Below are 20,150 nucleotides of genomic sequence, written 5' to 3'. Positions count from 1 at the left end.
TTGGAGAAGTCAGAGGGAATCGCACGAGATCCCAGCTGCGCCAAGGTGGGCATTGCGTTTCCATTGTCGCAAGCGGCTAGTTCGAGGATCAGCACGGTTATCCCATTGAAGAGATCTTCAGGGATAAAGTGATGGTGGCCAACAATGCCAATGCAAATAATCAAACGGCTTTGAAAGAGCTCGGGCTATAGTTTTCAGTATGCGCCTACGTCATAAAATTTGCTTGGATTCACTAGAGACAGGCTCTTGGGTCTCAAAAAGTATGAATCAATTATTAAGGTGGTTCAAACCTCTCAAAAAGAGGGGGGGGGACTAACATCACTAAATGATGACCGATAACGAGGAGTGATATTGAAGCACAAGATAACAGAGCTTTCAGAGCATACCAGGTGATTCTCCTATGTTTCTCGTCCCAATCAATGAGTCCGAAGAACATACGGCAGCCACAATTCATGAAGCCCCGGTCTCTTGGCTCTCCCATGTGTTTCTTTGTCGCGCCTTCGTCACGTCACCACGCTGCCAGGAGACGAGATCATGGTACCCGTACTTCTGGGGATGGTCCAGAGGCTTGAGCTTTGCTGACGAACCAAGAAGTCTGCCAATAATGCCGCTGAGTCTTTTACCAGCTGCACCTTTCATGACATAGTACTTGTCGAAGATCCGCTCTCTCAAAGTCCGCTTCTGAGACTGGGTCGGTTTCACCGCCTCTCTGTTTTGTCTCTCAACCATCTTGTGGTTTATGTTGATGAACAGACGCTCCCACATGCCAATACGCTCCTCGGGGAGGGTCAACTTTCCATTTCCAGTGCCTTGAGTCCAGACCCAGTTGTTTTGGGGCTGGTCAAGAGGATGAAGGTCAGCTTCGAAGGGCATCTGGTGAACGACGAGCGTGTGGCTTTCGTGAGACTGAGTGTCCACTGTGTGACCACCGTATACCGAGGATACTTTTCCACTCAAGGTTTCATAGGTAGAGGCGATGGGGCCCTTTGGGTAAGGGTCCTCTAGCTGAGGAGGTCCCGCGCTTTTCTGGAGCTTGTATCCGTTCTTTGTCAAAGCCGCACATTCCCACTCGTCTGCGTCATCGAGACCTAATCCGTTGTAGAGGTATCGAATACGCACTGAAGGGTGAATGTACTCCTCAGGGTCCTGGATACCACTCTTTCCATCGTCTTCCATGTATTTACCTGGTGTGCGAGTACCAATAACAGTGTTTTTGCCCATCATTTTTTGGAAAGGGTACCTGAGAGTGTTGTATGCCCGATCTGGAATGGACGTAGTGATTGCAGGGTTGGAGATTCGTCCCAGTGCCCACTCACGTACTTTTGCCCCAGGTTCAAGCGTATAGAAGAGACGTTTCATCTCGGGGGTGCTGAATTCAACGCCTATAGAGGTAAGCTGATCCGCCATCCCTTTGTTGTCTTAGGTTAGCTTTGGCTCAATGGCAGTGGACTCTGTGCTGCCAAGAGAGATACACATACAGGCCATTGCTATCGTTGCAATTTGTTGATCTTCGAACCCTCCACCAACATTGCTGTGGCTACCGGGAAACCAAACTTGGCGGAGATGGGTCTTGTTTTCGTTGTCTTTCTTTCCCCACAGGGTCGGTTTGAAAGTGGTCCTCCACTCGTCCAGCGCAAGTGCATGGAAAGCGTGTTTGACCTTGGGATGGACGTCGAGACTTGCGAAACGAAGCTGACCATTGTCAGTAATGAAGTTCTCAGTGAAAAGGACTGGGTGACGAAAATTTGAATATGGCTTCATACCTCATCAGCGCTGCGGTCCCTGCGAATTTTCTCCCAGGGCATCTTAGGCCAGCCGAGACTTCCGACAGTATCCCATACACCTAGAGTGACATGAGCTCGTTAGCTAATAAAACCTGCATGAATCAACCTCTCAGCTACTTTACTGACCAACTGCATTAACCTCGATCACCGCGGGAATATAGCGCTTCATATCCAGGCCATATTGAAAATTCGGGTTCTTCTCGAACAGAACCATTTCATGCTAAGATCTTGGTCAGACGTAGAACCGATGAAATGGGATGAAAAAAATATAGTACTGGGATTCTTACCTTTTCAAGTATGTCTACATAAGTCTTTGCCATTTTGCGAAGCTTTCCTTGACCTTTGTCGTTACAAGTCGCCATTGAATGGAAGAAAGTGTTCTTCTCATGGTCAAGCTCTGCTTCCATTTCAGCATCGCTTCGTCCTTCTCTTTTCTTGAATTTTTCAAGTCGCGCAAAGTTGGATAATGTGAAGCCCACAAGGTGCTCTTCCTTGTTAAACTTTGTGTTACTATTCCAGCTAGTAAAGTTCTGGTAGTCATGAAAGATTGCTCCGAACTGTGACAGTCCCACACGGTTCAGGAGACCGATATTGCAGATCAGTCCCGAGACCGATCGAGCAGTGAAAGCACCTCGAGAGAAGCCAAGGATGACAATTTCATCCCCGGGGTTGTAGTTGTCGCAGACAAAGCGGTAAACATCTTTAATGTCCTAGCCAAGATTTCGTTGTTAGAGCAGCGCTTGTGGGACAGATCATCAACGTTGTGGAGGAGTAAGAGCTCACTTCAACGATTCCCTTTCCAAAGACACCTCCGAGGTACTGTACAACCTTGAAATCCTCTGCTGTTCCAACTCCTCGGTGGTAGTACACAATTTGCGGCATGCCGGTACAGCATTTGTGAGCAATCGCAGCCGAGAGGCGGGCAACGTTTGTTGCAATTGTTCCCTTCTTGTTCCTGTGACAGAGTAACTTAGTCTTCAATAACAAAAATTCTGCCTCAGGGGTCTCAGAGCTCACGAGTTGTTCCATGTTCCATCGCAGCAGACAATGATTCGCTTGTTGTTTGTGGTCTTGCTTGTTTGATGAGCGCATTTCTCGTACTTCGGCTTGCTGTTAAATTGGGCACCGGGCAGTTGAATTTGGGACACCCATTCGGGTGCATCAGTCGCTGCATTGGCCATATTACCTGAAATTTAGTCGCCGAAGCTCCGACAGTAAAGGTAAAGAGATGAGTGTTTGAGGATGGAGGATCAGGCGTTTTTTTTAGGAGGTGCATCTTCTAGGTATTAAAAACATAGCGCCTGGCCTGTGATTCTGCCAAGTTTGTTGAGGCAATTGTTCCATCGTTTGAGACAAGGATTTCGTAGATGGCTAAATGGAAACCTAGGGCTGAATGATCGTCGTTGACGGATTTCGATATGTCTTGGACGATTATGTGAGCTAGCAGGAACCAAAATTAAATTAGGTGTGTAATTTTGCCCCATCAGCACGTTTCCAGGGTCGAGACAAGTCAAAGCTCAGTCTACCTACGTATGCGTATTATCCAGAACCCCCAGACAGCAAAATGATAATTACTGAGATTATGAATCCATAGCCAGAATGTCTTGATGGGTTACCCATCGGCGAGCTTCACTACTCTAGTGAATAGGTAATTCGCAGCGCAACGATCAAGGTCTATTTCAAGGGGTTTGACCATACTGTATCTATTTTCACATGTTGGTGAATTGACGATCGTCTTTGAGTTGAAGAAGGGCGCTGGAGATGTCCATTCCTGAGGGATTATTTATACCAGCTTTTGGATGGCGCAGTCAGCTCGTCTCTTGGGGTTAAACTCAAACTGCCGAGTCGTCGACAATGCAAAGTAATATCATCGACTTTTTGGGAGTAATGGTTTGGGTTAGAGGATTCTACATGCTTTGGGCTATTTGGATGAATTAGACAAAGCCACGACCAACTCTAGTCTAGCGGTGTGGCAGATGACGTCGATTTGAGACACTAGAGACGGCAGTATCTAGGGGAGCTACAAAAACACGCGCTGAAATTACGCTGATCGAAATTTTAGGTCATTAGCTACCTGAGAACCAAAGATCATGTGTGATTCTCAGTATCCTTGGTATGGAACATCGCCTGATTTCCCCTATCAATTCTTGACCTGTCTTCTGTGTCCAAGAACTATTGGTACGAATTGATTGCTGGCATTCGGACTTGAGACTAACGAAGGCAGACTACTGTCCAAAGCCGACCGGTCGGGGCGGCCCGCGCTGTGGGGCTAAAAGGGGAATTGGTCGGGGCCACTGACACGGCCGTTGCTTTCTGCCATTCTTCTGGGGCTCTACAAGCTGGAGGCTCAGCAGTGAGATCTACATCAAAGCTGATCAAACGACTAAACTCCTTCCTTTTTAAACTATATATCTCAGTCCCACTGATCGCACATCTCGAGGCTTTAGTGATATGTGTCGACCCCGCGGTGTCTCAAATCAGGGTGATGACTGCAATCGGTTTCCCATCGCTATAGTTCTACATTTAACTCTAAAGCCAATTGTGACCCAAGTGGGAAACTGGTATCATTGTGTCCTGCTACAACTTAAGATGCCTCTTTGGGTGTGTTTGTAAGTCGGTCTTATCTCCGCCCGAGAAGGTCAGTCTTGGTATTGATACCTCCAAATTTAAGTCAATTTCATTTTTGGCGAGAACCTTGGTCGTCGAAAGACGAGATGGAGCGCCATGGGGCTCGTCATAATCGGCGCCACGGTGCAAGCAACAGCATACACTGTTCCTAACCTATTAAACGGACGTATCGTTACGGGTTTCGACTTTGGTATGTCATACATCGGTGGCCCAGTTGCTTGGCGTCTTCCCCTCGCCTTCCAGATCGGCTTCGCTCTCGTCGTGGTCATCTTGGTGTTCGCTCCTCCTGAGTCCCCTCGATGGCTGTTCAAGCATGGTCGCGAGCAGGAAGCAATTCAGGTCCTCTGTGACGTTTTTGACAAAGATCCCACCGATGAGTACATCCGAACAGAAGTGCACGCAATAGACTACGCCATCGACCTGGAGGTTGCAGAAAAGAAGTCTTCCTCTTGGATCAGTGTCTTCAAGACTGACCGCCTGAGGACCGGCCATCGTATTCTTTTGGCATGGGGTGCACAGTTCATGAACCAGATTGGTAGAATTAAACTAGTTGTCTACTACATACCCTCGGTTCTAGTGCAGAACGTTGGTTTGACGGCACAGATGGCCCAGATCATTAGAGAATGCGTGCAGATGATGTTCATGTTTGGTTCCATACTGCCGGCTTTCGCGTTAGATCGTATGGGTCGCCGCAAAATTATGATGTGGGGAAGTGCCGGGCTTGACGACTGCATGCTCATGATCTCGATTCTGTTCTCTCGAGTCGGGCTTGCAAACGGTCAAGTTTGTGCTTCAGCATCAGTGGCATTCTTCTTTCTGTAAGTGGCTGTTTGTGACAGTTTTTCCAAAAGAAAACTAAAAAAACTAATAAAAAAAACTGATGGGAGGCATAGCTACAACTTGATTTTCGGTATGGGCTTGAACTGCGTCCCATGGGTCGTTGTACCGGAGATTCTCCCGCTGCAGGCTCGAAACCATGGTACTGCTGTGGGCATCAGCTCCAACTGGTTGTGGAACTTCTTTGTCGTTATGATCACCCCAATCATTATCAATCGTCTGCAGTGGAAGGCGTATCTTATCTTCATGGTCACCAACTTTGTTTTTGTGCCTGTCATTTACTTCTTCTACCCCGAAACTAGCAATTTTAGATTAGAGGAGATTGACGAGTTCTTTACGTCAGGCGGCAGCCCGGTTAAGATTGCGAAGGAGTTGTCCAAGGCCATGAAGATTGGTGCGGATAGGGCCGGTTGCGACCCAGAGAAGGTATTGCACCCCTTGGACGAGGACAAAGTAGAGGTAGAGCATAATTAGCTTGGCATACAAGAACGAGCCTGGTAGTTGCTCGTATCTTTCTCATCTATGTTGTTTCAAAGATATGCTAGTTATCTGTAATTTGACCATACTTAATGAAAAACTTTAAACTCGATTCTCTTAAAGATTATAGGAAGGTGTTAATTTCAGAATGGCTAAGTGCTGTGCTTGCATAGGTTCAATACGAGATGATTCAATATGTATTAGTTCAAAAGTATGCTTGACATTAGAAGATCTTGGTGATGACATGTACTCCAGGGCGAAATAGCTTGGACCTTGATGTTTGACCCTTTACGCCACCCTCCAGAGCACGAAGACAGAGGGGCTGGCAGTATTTGCGTATATGTATTGCAGCGGTTGCCATTGGAGGGGTGTGCCACAACATTGACGCGGTACAACATGACATAACGATGCTGACACCGGAGCGGGACACCACCCGTCCATAAATGGTGGATTGCCTACTCTGCGTTGTCTCAACGCCACGATGTTTCCCTGTCTCGCCAAGCCCCAAAGCAATTCGACGTCCGAGTAGTGACCTTGACTCGTGCAGTCTGTCTGCTGTGATGTCGGCCCTGATGAGCAACGCTTCCGATGTCCGACCTCCCGAAGGCCACCATACCGGTCGCGGATGAACAACGGACGTTTTATGGATGAAAAAGACCGAAACCTTTTCTGAACATGATTGCGATGCCGAGTCAAGCTTGGAGCAACCAATCCCGCTCGACGGAGTGTGGATCCGCGCCGAATGATTGTTAAGCCAGTCTATATCCAAGGTTATGAGCAGGCGAGCCCATTGCCACTAGTCCCTTTACGGTCTAGTTCAAAACCCACTGATGGCCTTCCCCTGACCGCAAGTCTCCATAGCATGTTATCGCAGTCGGCTTGATCTTTAGTGTTTAGGAAGGCCGGGCCCGAGTGACCTCGGTTTCGCGATGCGATTACCAATTGCTAGGTGGTGATGCAAGCTAGTTTGCGCGCAGCCATGCCGGGCATTTGGTCAAGATTGAGGAGCATATCAGCGATGAAAAGTTATGTTGTATACCAAGATAAATACATCTTCTTTACTACGCCACTTTCAAAGGCTTCTAGTCAAATATTTGACACTTCCAACACCATCCACTTATCTCAAAAACAACTAAATAACGAAAATGACTGAGACAGTCCTCGTATTTGGTGCCTCTGGCAACATGGGAGTGGCGGCTGTCATTGCCGCTCTCCGCTCAAACCGTCAAGTCATTGCCGTCGTCCGCGATCAGAACAACGCGGAGAAGATATACAAATACGCGGGCACCCGTGATGGAATCACGATTGCGCAAGCAGACCCTACTTCAGAGGATTCTCTCCGAAGCCTTGTCGATCAAGTCCGGGCTGGCAAGCTACCCGGCTTTCAACATGTGTGGGCATCTTGTAAGTGGATCCCTTGTGTTGCTGCATCTTGACGAACGAGACGACTCTTTTGTGCTCCGAACTAGGCTGACTTAGTATCTAGCGGGAGGTATCTACTGGGATACGCCAATCCTAGAGCTCGAGGCCTCTGCGCTACGCGAAGCTTTGAAGGTGAACTTCGAAGCCTATATATGTGAGTGATAATTACTCAGAAGCTGTAGTTCATGGTAGGCAAGGAAACATTGAAAACTGACCACGTCCATTGGCAGATGCTTATCGCGCTACCGTTCCCTACTTGCTTGAACAAGGCTTCGCAAACAGCACTTGGACAGTGTGCACTGGATCCCAAGGCTACATTGGCGAGCGCGTGGCCCCAGCAGTGACGCAGGGTGCCTTGTTCAGCTTCGCTATTGCGGCTGCTCGCGAGACCGAAAAGACAAACGTTCGCTTCAACGAGGTCTACCTCGCCTATCGCGTCCAAGTTGAAGTGGAGGGAGGTTACCAGAACTGGAATGGCTTCCATATCACGACCTCTGAAAGCTTTGCTCCTTTATACGGAAAACTTTTGGATCGGGCCGACATCAAGGGCAACCGGGTCAGCGCCAAGAGCCCGCAGGATGTCATCACCTTGGCTGCCGAAAAGTTGTTCTAAGGCTGAGGTGTTTTCGACCCCTATATTTGATATTTGTTTGGGCCATCTAATTACCAAATGATCGAAATGCAGGGAACCTGAACTTAGCCATAGAAATGAGTGTTTGAACTCAGGTCAGGGTCGTGCAGCTTGAATCTAAGTGATGTGAAGGCTTCAACCAGCTATGTCATAGGAGTAGTAGCTTACTTCATTTGATTGACGCGATCTTTCTCTGTGTTCTGCTTATAAAACCAAAAAGGTAACAGTGTACTAGTCGTTCCGCAAAATACACGCAATGAGATAGCCAATGGCTACTTCCCTGAGAGACGCTCAGGCGCATCCTACTGCATATACTGCAGCTCTAGTGATGGCGTTCCGTGGAAAATATCTGTAACGTTACTCTACGAACCTATCGCATATTCGTCAGCATTTGGTAACGGGGGCCACCAGAACACTGCGAAAGCGCTGCTTACACGTGACTATCTCATAACGCTATCATGAAAAGCCCATCGTCGTGAAAGCATAAGCATGCGCACCGACAAAGTTTTGTCCCAACTAGATGAGCTATTTTACGGCGATTTGCTATAAAAAGCGAGATAAGCCCAACTCGAGGATTTGGGAGCTCATGCTCAAGCGCCATCCAAAGCGACGTCCGTAAACAACATGCTTCCAATCAAGAAAGTTGCAGTCCTTGGTGTAAGATAATGTATCGATATCTAATTAATCATGGCGGACTCGCTGACTCTTCTAACTAGGGGACCGGGGCGTTGGGAGAAGCACTCATACCCGCTCTAGTACAAGCCGATTTTGAGGTGACATGCATCACCCGTACTGGGAGCGGAGGCACAATCCCTCCAGGCGTGAGCATCAAAACAGCCGACTACACCGATGTCGCAGCCCTCACAGCAGCTTTCAAGGACCATGATGCCGTTGTCGAAGCCTTCAACCCCGCTGCAGCAACTAATCAGACACACATTCTAAAGGCTGTCCTCGCTGCAGGGGTGAGACACATCATCACACCTGACTTTAGCGGCAACACGTTCCACCCCAACGCAAAGGAGATCATCATCTTCAACCCGAAGCTTACTGCTCAGCAAGTGCTTGAGCGAGTTGTTGCAGAGTCTCAGGGGAAACTTACATGGACGGCCATCATCTCTGGTCCATGGTACGATTGGACTATCGAAAAGGGTATATTCTGGATCAACAGAGAGAAACGTACAATTACGCGTTACGGCACAGGCGACCAGAAGTACAGCATAAGTCGCCACGCCCTGAATGGCGAGGCATTAGTCGCTGTCCTGAGCGATCATGAGAAGTATCGCAATCGGCCCGCATACTTTGCCAGCCACACCGTATCCACCAACCAGCTCATTGTTATGGTCGACAAATTGGGATTGACGGGTTGGAAAGTTGTCGATGTACCGTTCGACGGATTCTCGGACAGAGCACATGCAATGTGGCAAGAAGATACAGAGAAGGGTGTTGAGGACAGGCTGAACTCCAGGGCATATGAGGCTCTTGCTACCGTTGCTCTTTTGGACGAGAATAACCGCTATGGCTCCGACTTTGGGGACAAAGTAGAAGCCGGGTGGGATGAAGGAGAGGAGGTACTCATGAAAATGTTGAAAACACTGCTCGACTAGTTGAAAGATCGTTTATTGCTCCTAAGCCGTTGCAGTCAGTATTAGAGTTCCAGGCCATGAGGAAGAAAGCAACGCATTGGGTCAAGATTGGGCAACTTCGTGTTGCAGGCACAATGCTGAATTGCATGCTGGACAATTCCAATATAGGTTCATGCTTTTATGATTTTAGGCTACCATACTCTGGGCTCGTGCTCTCCATTCTGACTCCATCAACTTTGATCTGACTTCAATGGGAAGATTTCTTGCCAAAGTCCTCCAGCCAGAAGCTGGTTGCACATCTATCAACGATCAACAACAGTAACAGGACATGCCCGTCACCGGTCTCTGAGCTCGCTGGAGTGTTCGTGCTCGTTTGAAGCTCGCTTACATGGTATCGTAAACCCCGGTACAGAATGTGACTCGTGACGAGCTAGTACAGCCTATGTTGCGTGTTCATCATACAATTTCATCCTTGAGTCTCGTGCTCCATCGACTCTAAGAGATCCAATATCGTCTTCATTTCTTTCGACGGTCACTACGTATCAGATTGTTTAGGCCGTCGAGAAAGGGGCAAAAAAAAGTCAAGCCAAGAGGGCAAGATGACGATTCATGCCCAAATCATGTTACCCATGCCGCGCGAAAGCAGCTGAAGAGGTCGAAAATAACATGGAAAACTCGCAGAAACGGACACCCGCGGGTACTGTGGGTACAAAGATTGGTAAAGTGGAAACTCATCGATTTTGTATTAATGGAGACTGTTGCCACCATGGAGACGCACTTACTACGTGAGAAATGCTGAAGATGAGAAAGGTCACTCGCTGTGAGAAGAAAGAAGAACCATACGGGCCTGACGGCACTCCACGCCTCCCAAACACGGAAACAGCTTTGGCTGCATCCTGCAGTCAGCCCACAACATTGTTCCAGAAGACAGTCAATGCGCGGCGAATGCAAGGTGGACCAAGGATCCTTAGCTCGGAATAACCGGCCAGGAGGATGCAGTTGGCTCTGCATGCCGCGCCGGGGAGCGCAGAGGCACTGCAGATATATAGAGTAGCATCCAAGTCAATATTTGACTGGACTTACAACCGACCCTGTCTAGGCCGCGAAGTGAATCAGAACTACATCACTCGTACTGAGCATCCAAGTACGTATGGTTTGGAGAGCGTGGTTTTCGCCACCCAACATGTTTTCAGCCCGAAGTTATGATTCTCTAAGGATACCAAAGAGAAACCGGAAACGACGTCAAGTGTCTGGAACATAAACTTCCAAGTCGGCGTTTATTCGCTATTCTGGATGACTATCTGCGAAAGTCGCCAAGGACCTAGACTGGCCATGTGGACTAATGGTGGGGTCTGAGGGATAACCGCATCGTCGGAATTACCGATACATCGTTCAAGTCCAGAGAAGGCCCAATATTACTGGCAACCTGCAAGGCGCTTAGACAACCTCGAGAAAAGAAAGTAGCCGGGGCACCACGCCAGGCTGCTGCTCTCTAGCGTGGGGTGGGCCGTGACTTCGGTGCAAGTTTTCAACTTAACCCTTGTCATCAATCGACCCCTTGATTTGAACCAAGGAACTGGTCAGTCTGCGGACGAGATAGCAGGATCAAGGTTATGTAGCATTGAGTCATCTTCCGTGGTCGAAAGGTGTTTTGATTCATCGCCAGTTCCCCATATAATCTGGGACGCGAACTACAATAAGGGGAGGGAATGCCCCAGATTATGAGTAGCACCGAGGAAAATGTGTCGCCGACGGAAACATAGCGGGGTCTGGGAGGAGCGACTATTACGACAGAGAATGATCCTGCTATTGGTAACATATTGTTACTTTCACACTCTTAGCAACAATACTTCGTTGGTTTGGACATTTCAGGACAGAAAATATCCAGAGACATGACATATAGGGCAAGAGCTTGGCATCTCAAAGTAGATATCGGAAGCCACGTGCGGCCGATAAGACGTTAAGAGACTTTGGACCCTTTTGCCATTCTTAAGCCTTGATGAGTGGTTTCACCGAAGAGGAAAGCTGAGGCCGCACGACAAGACGGCCTAGCCGAGATGGACACCGAAGCGCAAAATGACGGGATGATGGACTGCCAATTATGCCTATGATGTGGCAGCTGTCACCGGCATTGAAACAAGGGTGCGTGTGTTAATGTGACAAAGACGAATGCCCCGGGTGTCCATAATCGTCAAGAGGGTGGTACGAACGTGGCGGCTGCTACCGAGCGGTAATGTTCATTCGTCTAGTCTTGCTTCCCATATATCACAGTAAGTGGCTAGCCACTTGGCAATAGGCAATATTGTGCCACAGGGAGAAACCAATGGAGGGAGGTGACAGCGATGGTAGGCGAGATTCCGTCATGTGTGCGGCTCGTCTGAGGCAAAGGAGCCGATGGACCGACATACCTGCTTGACTGAGGCAAACATGATGTCGAAAAGTCTTCAGATAGCCACATAGACCCTGAAAACAACTCGTTTGCCTCACCAGCATCGGACCAGATCTCGTCGTCGGCAATTCGTCACCCCAAGCGCTGTCAACTGTTAGCTGAGAGCGAATGTAGAGCATTCGGGCGGCGTTGGCGTTAGCAGGGCCAAGATCCACCGGCGCGAGGGCGCACCGCCTGACAAGTTCCACTGGCGGCCTTGGGCTGCAAAAGAAGAACACGGGCTTCAGAGGGGGAAAATCATTCGTCGACGGCAAAGGATCGAATCGGCTTGGTAATTGCTTGGGTTTCTTGGTAAATGTGGCAGCCAACACCGGGGTGACGGAACATGGCCCACAACGACGATCCGGTAATACCAAGGAGGAGCCCAATCATCCCAAATGTCTGTTGAGTACCTACGCACAGCACGGGGGCGGCATGGTTCGTAAAAGTCGTCAGTCTTTGTCGCTCATGCGAAAAAAAAGTCGGTTGATTGACTGAATTCGGCGCCAGGGAGGAAATGGGCGGACATGAGTGGCGGAGGAGCGCAGGTGAGAGGAAACCGGGGATCTAGCTGCATCGGGGAAGTGCTGGGGCGAGGTCCCGGGTGAGGTTCGGGCGAGGGACTAATAGGGCGAAGCTCAGCAGGCAGACGAAGGAGTCGGGACGAGGAGGGACGGGATGTGGCCGGAATCTGGTGCTGACATTCGATGTTTGGTCGAGTAGGCTGAGCGATGTTGGAGGCATTGGAGCTCTTGGCTGCTTGGCTGCTTGGCGGAGGCAGCATGATTTATAGGAATTTGAGCCATTTGGGGAGGTTTGGGACGAGTGTGTTGACGACTCAGTTGCGATGTCGAGGGAGAGTGTGTCCGGGGATGAGGCCGGGGTAATCCACAGGAGGAGGCGGGAACCAGCACGTGGTGGAATCGGAGGCCGTGATTTGGTAGCCGCGGAGGACGGGAGTGGGGCCGCAGCTTCCCTGAATGCCTTCCTTTGAGTAGAACGAGCGCTTGGCGCTTCCTGAGAGCGTGTCTTGGCGCGCTCAAGCGCCAAGTCGCTTGGGTCGATCCACTACCTAGTGGGTCTCGGTGGCTGTTTCGGGAAAGGTGCGTTGCCGTCTATCTTCCCCGTCTTCCACTTCCTTCGTCAACTTCCAGTATGGTGTGCCTGTTAGTGTTTCTTGTAACGACCTCTGGTTCTGTTCCATCTCTGATCAGCTTCTCCCTCGGTCGTAGTTGGACGCTTCCGAATGCCTACCCCTGGAGGCTCGGCGTGCAAAAGTCTAAGTCCAACATTCGGCTCTTTTACTATCAATTGGCCGTAGACAAATCTCGTGGAGCACGAGCTCAACATCCCACTCCACCCCATTTCCAGCATGGCTGTACCAATATCCCCAGAGACGAGCTGAGCTGCCCGGCTCAGGCAATGTAACCCTCACCAAGCATGCCAGTCTATCAATGGCACGTGGGGAATGCCAGACTGTGTCTTGCTGCAGTCCACGCTCTTTGCGTCTCGACCTTCGATACCCATTTCTTCCCGTCCCATGCAAGTCCAAGACAGCCCGGTTGTCAGCTATTCGACCTGCGTATCCGTTTTCTTCCACCGAGAACGCCCCCACTCTCATGCGCCGTACCGCAATATGCTGCCCGGTCGAGATGTGAAGGTTGAACCCTCAATCTTTAGCCCAGGCTAGAGAGCTCAGTGTCGGAGCGAAGATGATATCCAGAGCCAACCAAGGCCATAATCATCCAAAATACCAGACGGTTGCGGCTATTCTCCAGCTTTCTCGGTCATTGTATCTGGTCGAATGACAGAGTTGGACGGTGCCGAACAACCTTCAATGTCGTCCAAGATTCTTGTCGTTCAATTCCCAAAAGGGGAAAATGTGCCCCAAACGGCTGCGCCAGAGCCAAGGTACCCTAGGGAGGCACCCGTGTAAAATTTGATCGAGGTACATTGACGGGTCCGCCGCACTTGCATATGGTGCATGTGGCGAGTCCTTGTCAGGCGTATTTGCGCTTTGCAGAATCCAGTGAGCCTGCCCTTGTCAGTGTCTCGTCTTTCCTTTGCTGATGTTGGCCTGTTGCCGCTGCTGGCCTGCCCACGTCGCCCACGCCGCCCGAGAATCACACCCTACATCCCGGCCACATCTGTGACAAGGAGGGCGGAACATGTGCATCTTGGAGGGCGTCTTGGAGTGGGCCATCGTTCGGTCTTGATCGTCCCTTCGTATGGTATATATCCTTCGCGTCTGCCCGGTCTACTCTGTCCTGCTTCTATGTCGACTTCTCGAACACCATTCCCTACCCGGCCTTGCCTTCCGCGCCAACAACAGGGTTTTTGATCTCACCTCACCACTCCCTTGGTTTACACAGACTTGAAGCACTTGTGCTACTCAGTCCGACACTTTCATTGAATCATTGTCGACCTCCCTAGAGAAGATCAGTTTCCGCGCCCTTGCGCCAAAGACCGACAAGATGGCTCTGCATCAGTATGATTACATCTTTGCCATTGGTACCATTTTCGCGTTCCTTGACGCGTGGAACATCGGTATGCGCCCATAAACCGTGGCCTCTGCATCGTCAAACCATGAAAACTAATCTTCTTGTCCATAGGTGCCAACGATGTCGCCAACTCCTGGGCCACTTCGGTCTCGTCCCGATCCATCTCCTACATCCAAGCCATGTCCCTAGGTTCCATTCTCGAGTTCGCCGGTTCCGTTGGTGTTGGTGCTCGTGTTGCAGACACCATTCGTACCAAGGTCAGTCATGATTGCCCAACGTATCGCAATGGCAGTTTACTGACTTATATCGCCCCAGATTGTGGATATCGACCTCTTCGAGAATGACCCGGCTCTTCTCATGCTTGGCATGTGCTGCGCTGTCACTGCCTCTGCCATTTACCTCACCATCTGCACGAAAATCGGTCTTCCAGTTTCCACCACCCACTCCATCATGGGCGGTGTCATCGGTATGGGTGTCGCGCTTATTGGTGCTGAGAACATTCACTGGGTTTCCTCGAGCGGCAGCATTGACTCTGGTGTCGTCTCCGTCTTCCTCGCCTGGATCATCGCCCCTGGCATCTCTGGAGCCTTTGCTGCCATCATCTTCTCGATCACAAAGTACGGTGTCATGTTGCGCAAGAACCCCGTTATGAAGGGTCTTGCTCTCGTACCTGTTTACTTCGGAATCACAGCCTCTCTCCTGACCATGTTGATCGTCTGGAAGGGTGGTTCCATCAAGGTTTCCTTCAACGATGCCGAGACCGCCGGTATGATCATTGGTGTCGGTGCTGCATGGGCTCTGCTTATCACCATCTTCTTCGTCCCTTGGTTGTACCGCATGGTCGTCAAGGATGACTGGCAACTGCGCTGGTACCACGTTTTCCTCGGTCCCCTCCTGCTCCGCCGCCCCGAGCCTCCCATGCAGCCTGAGGGTATGAACGGTGGCATTCGCGACTTTTACGCCGGCCACATGACCAAGGAGGAGCTTGACGCTGCCCGTGGCGGTGTCGTTGCTCAGACACACAGCAATGATATTGAGTCGGGCTCTGCCGATGGCGAGAAGAAGGTTGTCCAGGATTCCTCTGACTCTACGACCGCGGCTCCCCGCAACAACGACTACGTTCACAAGCCCATCGTCGGCCCCCGCCCCGAGGGTCCCTGGCACAACGGTGCCGTCCTCTTCTGGATGGTCAAGAAGGTTTTCCTCTCCGGTGTTGACCAGGACATCATTAACATGCAGAAGAAGGAGAGCGTACTCACCGGAGACTTGGAGGAGATGCACGCCCGCGTTCAGCACTACGACAACAAGGCCGAGTTCCTCTACTCCTTCATGCAAGTCATGACGGCCTGCACTGCTTCCTTCACCCACGGCGCCAACGATGTTGCCAACGCCATCGGTCCCTACGCCACCATCTTCCAGATCTGGAACACCGGTGTTCTTTCTGGTAGCAAGTCCGAAGTCCCCATCTGGATTCTCTGCTTCGGTGGTGCCGGTATTGCTCTTGGTATCTGGACTTACGGCTACAACATTATGCGCAACCTTGGTAACCGTTTGACGCTTCACTCTCCCGCTCGTGGATTCTCCATGGAGTTGGGTGCTGCTTGCACGATCATCCTGGCCACCCGTCTCAGTAAGTGTTCCGCTGCGACTGCTTTTGAAGCACCACTAACCTCCAAACAGAGCTTCCCGTCTCTACCACCCAGTGCATCACCGGTGCCACTGTCGGTGTCGGTCTTTGCTCCGGTACCTGGCGCTCCATCAACTGGCGCATGGTCGGCTGGATCTACATGGGCTGGATCATCACCCTTCCCACTGCTGGTATCATCTCTGGTTGCCTAGCTGGCATCATTGTCAACGCTCCCCGCTGGGGTATGGGCAATTAAGATGGTGGTTCTCGCTCAATGGATTTTGGCACACTCCGCGATTCGACCAAGGCCTTTGGTCTGGGCGTCCGGGATTGACCTCTTCGGATTTACACCCATAAAATATTGTACTCTTTCTTTTGTCTTATAGACTACTACTCATACCCTCATTAGTATTCTAGCAATTAATGAATTGTATCAGCAAGACGTGAAGTACTCATACCTTAAGTTGAAAGTGGGCATAGACATTCGGACGTGATGCGGCACAATGAACTGGGTGTTTTGCACTGGATCACGTCGGCCCCATACCGGCTGCTTCGCGGGACTGATGACGGTGCTCCCTTGAACTGGCCCTGATTGAGAAGGTGCCCAAGACACTGCATTCGAACAGTGGCGGGAGTCCCGGGAGGGTAAGTCTTTTTGCTACGTGTGGGATTCTTGTCAAGCTCACCGGTACAAAATCGGTATCAACGATGAGTTTACACAAAGTTATAGTGGAAATACCACACAATTCATGGGGACCGGCGCTGACATGAAAGAATATCAGTCTTCTTTCCCGAGGTGTTTTTGTTAATTGTCCTTAGAGTGCGTTGGTGACTTGTGGGTATGTCGTTCAAGTCGGAAGTATGCACCCTTTTGACTTAATGGTCGTCTACTCGAGTTGATGAGCGCGAATCAAAGTGAACTTTCTCTGCTCAAGTGGATGATGTATTTCAATGTTTACGATAAATCGGGCGGAGGTTCTATGCACAATGGACCGACGAATCAATGTGCTGCGTGACAAGCTGAGCATAGAAAGCCCTGCGAAGAGAAGATTCGCACAGCAATTTATAAGCAGACGCACTGCGCGATATGAGCTTGAGCCGCCATCAACAAGGAACCCTCTGCATCGCGACCTTGTAGGCTAAGTTGGAGGGTGTGATGGTGCCAAGACTGGCTGTGCAACGTGTGGTGATGCTAACGGCTACGCATTTTGCACTTTTCCCAAGGCGTGAGATGAGGGATATAATGCCAAGAGGTATTCTGGATAGGTTAGCAGACAGAAATTGTGCTTTTAACTTAGGGCTGAATTCGCAAGGGGGGGAAGGGCTTCCACGAAATTTAGTTAGCTTGATCAAACGCTCAGCCTACCAGCCTAGTTAACAAGAGAAGCAGCATTCCACTCTCGAAGAGTATTACAGAAGAGTCCATTTTTGGACTGGCTCACCAGGTTTTCCATCGATAGAACACCTTGGAAGAGCAATCCTGCACATGAAGCAGACTTTCAACTAAGTCTTCCGAGTAGTAAACGGTCTAGACGAATTTGAAGATACTACGGCATATGTTTTAGCGGTACTTTATGCCCATAGTCTATGAACAATGATGAGCTATGCGTGCAAAAGGGCTCTTTATTCTGATCAAGGTTCTGTACGATCAACAAGAGTTCAAAGGGCTGTTTTTAGCACCAAAATGCATAAATAATAGTTCTATTGTGCTCAGGAAAGACCTGCAATTTGTTTCGTGCTTCCAACCATATCAATACGCCGGATCAAACTTATTTTAGAGACCCTAAATCCACCATACTTTCAGACAAACGAGTAGCAAATACATGTGGTATATTATCGCATATCCATGTACCACCCAACGTTAGCTGATCTGGGACACAAAAATGGTGTCTGGCTAGCAGATTGGGAATTGGACTAGCTGGCTAGGTAGCTCATTTCGACAAACTTTGACTGCTATCTTTCAAAAATGGAAGTTCAGGAATCCAATAGGATGGATACTTATAATACTTGATCTAGGACCTTTTCTTTCTATAGCACGGTGCACAACCAAATGAGGAGATATTTGGCTCAAATAGATGTAATGCTTCATAAATCGCGTGTTGGGCCTGACTTGATGTGAATGGGGCACCTTGATTCGCTATGCAAGGACTATTTCTTTGTGTCAACCCTCCGTCGATTACAAATAGGCCGGCCCATTCACTACTCCCAATAGCCGCGGATGACGAAAGCGAAAGATGAAGGTAGATCCGTAAAAAGTCCAGCACATCTGGTTTAAAGAGGAAAGCTTTTCTAGACAAATCAAAAATTCATTCCTTTGCTGAAGTCAGGAATATGTAGAGCTGATCCATCAATAAAAAAGGTTGAGTAATAACGGTCGAGCTGCTCGGCCTGGCCGGGCTTCTCACAAAATCCATGCGGGTATTACTCAATCAGAGATCAGTAATCCGACCAACGTCGGGGAATGAGCCCCTGCTAAGTTCCATGAATTGGTCAGCCATGTCGACATACTCATAGGCTTTCACAAAACGCAATGTGTCAACTAAATGCAGATTGTTTAAATGCCTTGATCTTCTCGTTTTTGATATAATTTAGACTCGCGTGGATAACAATCTTGTACTTCTCTATATCAATTCCGCTCTATTAGTGATAATCAATCTCTCCGCACCACTTCAGACTCGAAAATAGTCATGTCTCAAAAAGCTCTTTTACTTGAGGAGATAGGCAAGCCACTGGTTTTGGGAGCTCGTCCAATCCCACAGCCTAGCGAAAATCAATTACTGGTCAAGGTGTTGGTTGCCGGGCGTACGTTGACCAATCCAACGACTAAAAATAAGAGAATCATGGCTGATTCATGTTTAGTAAATCCTCATGACCAAATGACCCGTGATAAAGGTCTCTTTGTCACCAGTATGCCATCCGTCCTTGCCAGTGATCTGGTCGGAGAAGTAGTGGCTTTAGGAAACGGAGAGCATTCTGCCCAGTTCACTGGTGGTGAGCATGTTTTTGGCCATACCTTCGCCCCAGGAGGTTTCGATAATGATTTCAACGGAGCGCAACAATATGCTTTAGTCGATGCGAGGTTTGTGGGTAGGGTGGCTGGAAGCGGCATGAGTATCGACCAGGCGTCTACAATTCCCGTGGTTGTGTTGGCCGCATTCATTGCCCTTTTTGCACGTTCAGGCCATGGCTTCCCCACTCCGTTTTCTCCGGAGGCAAATTCTTTCGATTATGGCAGCATCACGCTCCTTGTTGTTGGAGGCGGCTCCAACACCGGGCGAGCCACCATTGAGCTCGCGAAGTTGGCAGGAATAGGGAGAATCATCGCAGTCGCCGGGCGTCATAATGAAGCAAAGCTTAGATCTGCTGGGGCTACTCATGTGATCGATCGCCAAGCACCCGATGTGCTAGATCAAATCCGTGCTATTGCGGGAGATGAGCTAGTCTATGCGGTCGACACGGTCAATGCCGACGTGGAACAAGCACTTGGTATCGCGGCGCTGTCAAACACAAAAAAAGGCAGCTTGATCACTCTTCGTCGAACGGGGGGAGACTTCGACGCGGCTCAAATAGGAACCAAGTCTGCGGGGTATGAACGTCGCCAAATACTTGGAGTCTCTCCGAGACATCCAGAGGCAACTGTGGGGTTCTGGAAAGAGGTACCTCGATGGCTTAAGGAGGGACATCTTAGCCCCATGAGTTTTGAGGTTATCAAGGGACTAGATGCGGATGCCGTCAACAAATCGTTGGACCAATATCGAGATGGAAAGGGTTTGAAGGCCAACATTCACCCATGGGAGTGAGCATAGACGTTTAGTAGCACACAAACTCTCCTCTTAGAATCAAGTTAACACTCAACTAGACGACGTTTGAGCAGACCCATTCATCATTTGATATAATTCTTATGAAAGCTTACGAATCCTAATTCGAGAACTCACTTTTCGCAAGCCCAGATGATGGCTTCAGCTGCGTCTTCCTTTTCTGCCAGCCGTTAAGTACGCCCTGCCTACATTGTTTTTTCTTGAAATACGCTGTTGGGAGCGGTTGCCTATTGGTCAACCAAACGCAGACTGATGCACACGGATTAGCTCTTTTAGGAGACTAAAGATAGGATATAGGATGTCGAAGACGCATATGTGTTGGTCAAATGTGCGTTGCCAAACCGATTTGTTATCGCTTGCGGTGCTGCTTGTTAGCTGGCACGACTGTTAGTGCCGTGGGAATAGTGAGCCAGG

The 20,150-nt window shown here is 49.6% G+C and overlaps 7 protein-coding genes across 7 annotated transcripts; 5 read left to right on the top strand and 2 right to left on the bottom strand.

The window, feature by feature from the left end:
- Nucleotides 1-450: 450 nt before the first annotated feature.
- Nucleotides 451-1,224, bottom strand: ColSpa_06526 (uncharacterized protein; the record flags this gene model as incomplete). The annotated part of the gene is made up of 1 exon (XM_049272738.1): nt 451-1,224. One exon carries the CDS (start codon nt 1,222-1,224, stop codon nt 451-453), a length of 774 nt encoding a protein of 257 aa, XP_049128695.1.
- Nucleotides 1,225-1,757: 533 nt separating this feature from the next.
- Nucleotides 1,758-2,666, bottom strand: ColSpa_06525 (uncharacterized protein; the record flags this gene model as incomplete). Its single annotated transcript, XM_049272737.1, has 4 exons — nt 1,758-1,843; nt 1,911-2,004; nt 2,072-2,494; nt 2,568-2,666. The coding sequence occupies 4 exons, from the start codon at nt 2,664-2,666 to the stop codon at nt 1,758-1,760; spliced, it is 702 nt and encodes a 233-aa protein (XP_049128694.1).
- A 1,842-nt stretch (nt 2,667-4,508) lies between these two features.
- On the top strand, nt 4,509-5,723 carry ColSpa_06524 (sugar transporter STL1; the record flags this gene model as incomplete). The annotated part of the gene is made up of 2 exons (XM_049272736.1): nt 4,509-5,230; nt 5,306-5,723. 2 exons carry the CDS (start codon nt 4,509-4,511, stop codon nt 5,721-5,723), a joined length of 1,140 nt encoding a protein of 379 aa, XP_049128693.1.
- A 1,148-nt stretch (nt 5,724-6,871) lies between these two features.
- ColSpa_06523 (dihydroanticapsin 7-dehydrogenase) lies at nt 6,872-7,761 on the top strand (the record flags this gene model as incomplete). The annotated part of the gene is made up of 3 exons (XM_049272735.1): nt 6,872-7,130; nt 7,213-7,302; nt 7,379-7,761. The coding sequence occupies 3 exons, from the start codon at nt 6,872-6,874 to the stop codon at nt 7,759-7,761; spliced, it is 732 nt and encodes a 243-aa protein (XP_049128692.1).
- A 642-nt stretch (nt 7,762-8,403) lies between these two features.
- ColSpa_06522 (uncharacterized protein) lies at nt 8,404-9,383 on the top strand (the record flags this gene model as incomplete). Its single annotated transcript, XM_049272734.1, has 2 exons — nt 8,404-8,436; nt 8,496-9,383. 2 exons carry the CDS (start codon nt 8,404-8,406, stop codon nt 9,381-9,383), a joined length of 921 nt encoding a protein of 306 aa, XP_049128691.1.
- Nucleotides 9,384-14,264: 4,881 nt separating this feature from the next.
- ColSpa_06521 (phosphate-repressible phosphate permease pho-4) lies at nt 14,265-16,174 on the top strand (the record flags this gene model as incomplete). The annotated part of the gene is made up of 5 exons (XM_049272733.1): nt 14,265-14,337; nt 14,403-14,548; nt 14,607-14,831; nt 15,030-15,921; nt 15,972-16,174. The coding sequence occupies 5 exons, from the start codon at nt 14,265-14,267 to the stop codon at nt 16,172-16,174; spliced, it is 1,539 nt and encodes a 512-aa protein (XP_049128690.1).
- A 2,620-nt stretch (nt 16,175-18,794) lies between these two features.
- Nucleotides 18,795-19,718, top strand: ColSpa_06520 (dehydrogenase azaJ; the record flags this gene model as incomplete). The annotated part of the gene is made up of 1 exon (XM_049272732.1): nt 18,795-19,718. One exon carries the CDS (start codon nt 18,795-18,797, stop codon nt 19,716-19,718), a length of 924 nt encoding a protein of 307 aa, XP_049128689.1.
- Nucleotides 19,719-20,150: the final 432 nt, after the last annotated feature.

The sequence above is a fragment of the Colletotrichum spaethianum genome (genome assembly GCF_022836535.1).
Source record: "Colletotrichum spaethianum MAFF 239500 DNA, contig16, whole genome shotgun sequence".
Lineage (NCBI taxonomy): Eukaryota > Fungi > Ascomycota > Sordariomycetes > Glomerellales > Glomerellaceae > Colletotrichum > Colletotrichum spaethianum.
Note: the sequence above shows the minus strand (reverse complement) of the source record. Positions and strands in the feature narration are given on the sequence as shown.